Raw genomic sequence first — 5,137 nt, 5'->3', positions numbered from 1 at the left:
GGGGCGCCTGTTGTAGAGACACAAGTGTAGAGGATGACGTTTCGAAAGTCTTTCGTTTTCAGGTCTGATTCTTGCTGTTGATGAAATAAACACTTGAAGAAAAGTATATCATCTGAGAACCTACAACTAGCACGAATAAGTGACGTAATAAATCAGTTTCCGTAGAATTATACGATTGAAGAAATACCTTAAGCTTAGATAACAATTTATTGGTAAGAGTTAGGGATAAAAGTATTTGTATGTGTTTGTTTTAGAGAAAATGCACATGCTGTGTCTATCACGGGGATTGGAACCCCAAATTTTAGCGTTGTAAGTCCGCAAACTTACCACTGTCTCACCGGGAGACACGCACAAAAGAAAAGACAGTAGTAATAACATTTAAAGAACATGAATTCTAAGCTTATTTTTCATACCACAGGACGTTTCTCCATGGAATCTACAAAACGCAACGGCATATTATATAGCTTGATTATTGAGAGCTTTTAACACTTAACGAAATCTCTTGATAAACTATGGGAAGAAGTCTCCATATAAAGAAAATAACTTCAGTAGGAGATAAACGGGGGAAATTAAAGTACTCATGTTAACATTGTCTTTTATAATGTTTTATTTCTGTCTATCCGTGTTTTTCTGTTTAGGAAATAATGAATCCTGCACCAACACAATATCGTAAATCATGACTTTGTTTTATAGAGCACGGGCATTCCTTTACTCGTTTTACCCGATTACTGTAACTCTAGCTATACCTCAAAGACTTGTTATTTTATCGAAAAAATATTTTATTTCTACTTGAAGTAAGTATCAAGAAACATTTTTCACTACCTAATGTAGAGTGAGACGAGTATATCTCGTCCATAAACAAAGTATCTACAGACGATTTTACCTTTTCTTTTTTAACCTTAAACCAGATTACGTTCACTGCCGAAAGGAGCTGCCAATAGGTAGCTCCATAAATCCAAAGACAGTGGTCGTGTTAGCCGAAAACTGTATTATCTGCTCATGTACAAATCGATATGATGAATATAATTTATGTTGAGTGTTCTGTACTATAAAGTATTAAATACCTTCCCATTCGGGTAATAAAGTATCTTACTGTCCGCCTACAGCTCTAGCTGTTGAAGGATGGATGTACGCTAGAAACATAAAACCTCAACCCATGAGGTGGGTGTCTTTACTGTCCGTCTACAGCTCTACCTGCTGAAGGATGCAAACTAGAGACATAAGGCCTCAGCCCACGAGGTGGGTGTCTTTACTGTCCGTCTACAGCTCTACCTGTTGAAGGATGTACACTAGAGACATAAGGCCTCAGCCCACGAGGTGGGTGTCCTTACTGTCCATCTACAGCTCTAGCTGTTGAAGGATGTACGCTAAAGACATGACACCTCAACCCACGAGGTGGGTGTCCTCAGTGAACGTCTATAGCTCTAGCTGTTGAAGGATGCACGCTAGAGACATAAAACCTCAACCCACGGAGTGGGTGTAAGGAAGATCCTGTGAACTCCTGAAACACCTTGTTTGCCAGAGATAAGCCCGTTATTGAGAATAGAAAATTGAAAAGTTTAATGAATTTATATGGTTAATCAAATTACGCCAAGGATCAGTATAAACATATATTTCAAAGTCACGTGCATTACCGCTTTATGTTTGAGTCCTAACTCAGTAACAAGCAACAAATCCATGGGCCTTTCGTTCTTTTCCCACCGAAATTCATAAGTTTAGTGTTCAGAGAACAATTAAATATTATCTAATAAAATTTTGTGCTCTGAATAATTTAAGGAAATACATTAATAGCATCAATGTTTTACACTCTGAAAAGAACATTTATATAAATATACGTTACTAGTGTCCAAAAAAACACAACCCAAACTACGCTCTATTGCTACGTTTCCAGTTTCAGGAGAGGAAACAATTATACATTTGAATTATTCTTACTTACATTGTTATTCACATGTGTCCAACTCTCTAAATCCGTCTCTGTGCTGTTGGAAACATTTATACCAAGTTTTGGCTGACCATGGTCCAAGAAGATGACCTGAAATAGTAGTTAAAGTAAGCTGAATTATACATGCTTTAATTGTATGGACATACAGGTACATAGACACAAGATGATCTGAAATAGTAGATAAAGTAAGCTGAATTATACATGCTTTAATTGTATGGACATACAGACACATAGACACAAGATGACCTGAAATAGTAGTTAAAGTAAGCTGAAGTATCCATGCTTTAATTGTATGGACATACAGATACATAGACACAAGATGACCTGAAATAGTAGTTACAGTAAGCTGAATTATTCATGCTTTAATTGTATGGACATACAGACACATAGACACAAGATGACCTGAAATAGTAGCTAAAGTAAGCTGAACTATTCATGGTTTAATTGTATGGACATATAGATACATAGACACAAGATGACCTGAAATAGTAGCTAAAGTAAGCTGAACTATTCATGGTTTAATTGTATGGACATATAGATACATAGACACAAGATGACCTGAAATAGTAGTTACAGTAAGCTGAATTATCCATGCTTTAATTGCATGGACATACAGATACATAGATGCAAGATGAGTAAGAATCCATCCTCAAGTATGCGAAGTACATAAACACAAAATCCTCCGGTGGGACAGCGGTAAGTTTGCGGATTTAGAAGGTTAAAATCCTGTGTTTAATTCCCCGCGGCGGACACAGCAGATAGTCCATTGTGGCTTGGCTCTAAAAAAATCAAACTAAAAGCAAACATAAATATAAAAACTTTAACAGTGATCCATCTGGAGATCAACTAATAAACTGGATGTTTTCAATCACCAGATTTGTAGTACTTAAAATATGTTTGTTTATTGGATTTCATATGAAATTACTGGGAGGGCTATCTGCGTACCCATCCCTAATTTGGAAGTGATACACTAGAGGGAAGGCAGCGAGTCAACTTCACCCACCGCCAACTCTTGGGCTACTCTTTCGAATCAGCTATCCACAGCTTGCAAGAAGAAAGATATTTTTATGCCTTTTTCCTAACATATTTTATTTGTTTATGAATACAATCGACCAGCAGTTTGACTGATTAGTAAGTGCGAAAATGAAAAAGATATATTTTAGATAGATTAAAACTAAAAGCATATGTGATAAGATAAACCTTGTTAAACCCAATAAGATTTTGATTTTATTAAATTATTTATGTTTTGTTGGCAGTGTAATTTTTCAAAAACGGTTATTTTGTAATAAATCGCTCATCTCTTGTAGAAATGGGAATTTCTTAATAATTACATTTAATAGTTTTGTAACCATTGTTGATAATATTCTGAGGTTGTTTTTGTTTGTTTTCATGTATTTGTTTAAGATATACTCACTGAACGATGCAAGCTTATTTATGAAAAATAAGCTTGCTTTCTTCTCTTTGAAACAGCGTTACCAGGGGAAACATTATGAAAATACTAAAAAAAAACGCTCTGTACTTGTAGTTTAATGATTACTTAAAGGGTCGATCTTTAGTTTGTGACCTTTCCACGCCTATACGATGCTTCTACTAGTAGCTGAAAACGGGCGTCTATGTTGCGTGGGATAAAACATCTCCTGTCTGAGAACTCGACCACCTGGATAAAGAGTTTTACCAAAAAACTTAACAGTAATCTATGCACTTGCTGGTTTGGTACACTTCAAGTGTAGCCGACTTGTGTCTGAGTAAGTGTTAGATAACGTACTTCGGACATTGTGAAGTTAAGATATCGTGCTTCGTTCGTTATGAAGCTATAACATCACACCCCAAGAAAGCACACAAAAAAATTAAACAGTTCACGTTGATTGCAAAGGATGAACGTTAGCAAATAAGTAGCTCTGTGTTCAGCCATTTGTAATTTTACGTTACCAGTAAGGAATAATGTTGAAAATAGAATATTTTACTTTTCTAGCTGAACAATGAAATTCTATCCACACATTCTAAAAAGTTCCATAGAATAAGAATAAGCTACTAAATACAAACCATTTCTTACCTCTTAAAGATGTTTTTCTAACTTAAAACCCCCCGTGGCTTATCGATAAGTCTATTGGTTTAAAGCATCAAAATTGGGTTTCGATACCAGCTTTGGGCAGAACACATATGACTGCTTATGTAGCTTCGTGCTCAATAACAATCGTTCTGAATGAATAAATACCAATATGAAGAGCATGAAATATAACTGATCTAAGTCAATAAATCAAAATCAAAGGAGTCGGAAGTGTTTACGTGAACAATCCTATCAAAATGTTTTCCAGGGCTCGATAAAATTTTGGAAAATCAATTATATTATTTGAACTTGGAAATGTAATAATATGAAAAGTGGAACGTTTGGAACTCTGTGGTTGACTCGTTTATTACCTCAAGCCATCATTTAACGTCATTTTTCTTATACTTTCTGAGAATGTGTAGGTTTAAAAGCTTTTGTAGTAGTATTCAGTGTGAAAGTAGCCGTTATTACGTATGTAGTTGGACTTTTTTTTTGGTGAAAAGATGTTCTCGAAACCCATTCTTTCATAAACATTTGAAAATAAAATGTTAAACAAATTAAAGAAATAAAGAAAGAGTTTTTGGATGATTTATGAAATAATTACTTCTTCGAGATAAACTTAATAATTATTTATCATAATCAAAAGTTATAACAAGCTAAATTCGGAGTAGTTATGGTCTGTAAGTTTGACGGAATATTTCATGATTAACAATATATAACCAGGCAGTGACAAAAATGAGGTAAAACAAAGTAATATATAAACAACTCTTTAATTCTTAAATGTTCAATGTCATATTAATACATCTAAATAAGGGTTTTTGTTATTTTAGCACGAACCTACACAATGTGCTATCTGTACTCTATTCACCGCTGGTAACTGAGCTCCGGATTTAAATGTTATAAGTTCTTAAACTTACCGCTAACTCACCAGGGGTCATATTAGTAAATAGAAGCAAATCTATAAAAATAAGATAAATATACTGAAAGACAATTACAAAAATAGCATATAGAACAGAGATAAATGCTTAATATAAACTTTTCATTTTCATTTTAATTCTAGAGGTTTTTCTTGTCTCATTTTGTTAATGTTAAAAAAATAAGGCACTGTATCTTAGAACAACTAAAGTTAAGGCTACAGTTCTGATAAC

General features: G+C 34.3%; 1 protein-coding gene across 3 annotated transcripts in view; it reads right to left on the bottom strand.

The window, feature by feature from the left end:
• Positions 1-5,137, bottom strand: part of LOC106463430 (ADAMTS-like protein 3) — a 48,624-nt gene that overhangs the window by 32,188 nt on the left and 11,299 nt on the right. For all 3 annotated transcript variants that reach the window (XM_022390920.1, XM_022390922.1, XM_022390921.1), the window contains exon 2: positions 1,937-2,032. In XM_022390920.1, the coding sequence (XP_022246628.1) occupies positions 1,937-2,032 (96 nt within the window). The remainder of the gene's footprint in view (positions 1-1,936; positions 2,033-5,137) is intronic.

The sequence above is a fragment of the Limulus polyphemus genome, unplaced genomic scaffold, assembly GCF_000517525.1.
Source record: "Limulus polyphemus unplaced genomic scaffold, Limulus_polyphemus-2.1.2 Scaffold1406, whole genome shotgun sequence".
Classification (NCBI taxonomy): Eukaryota; Metazoa; Arthropoda; class Merostomata; order Xiphosura; family Limulidae; genus Limulus; species Limulus polyphemus.
This window is presented reverse-complemented; position numbering and strand designations above follow the sequence as displayed.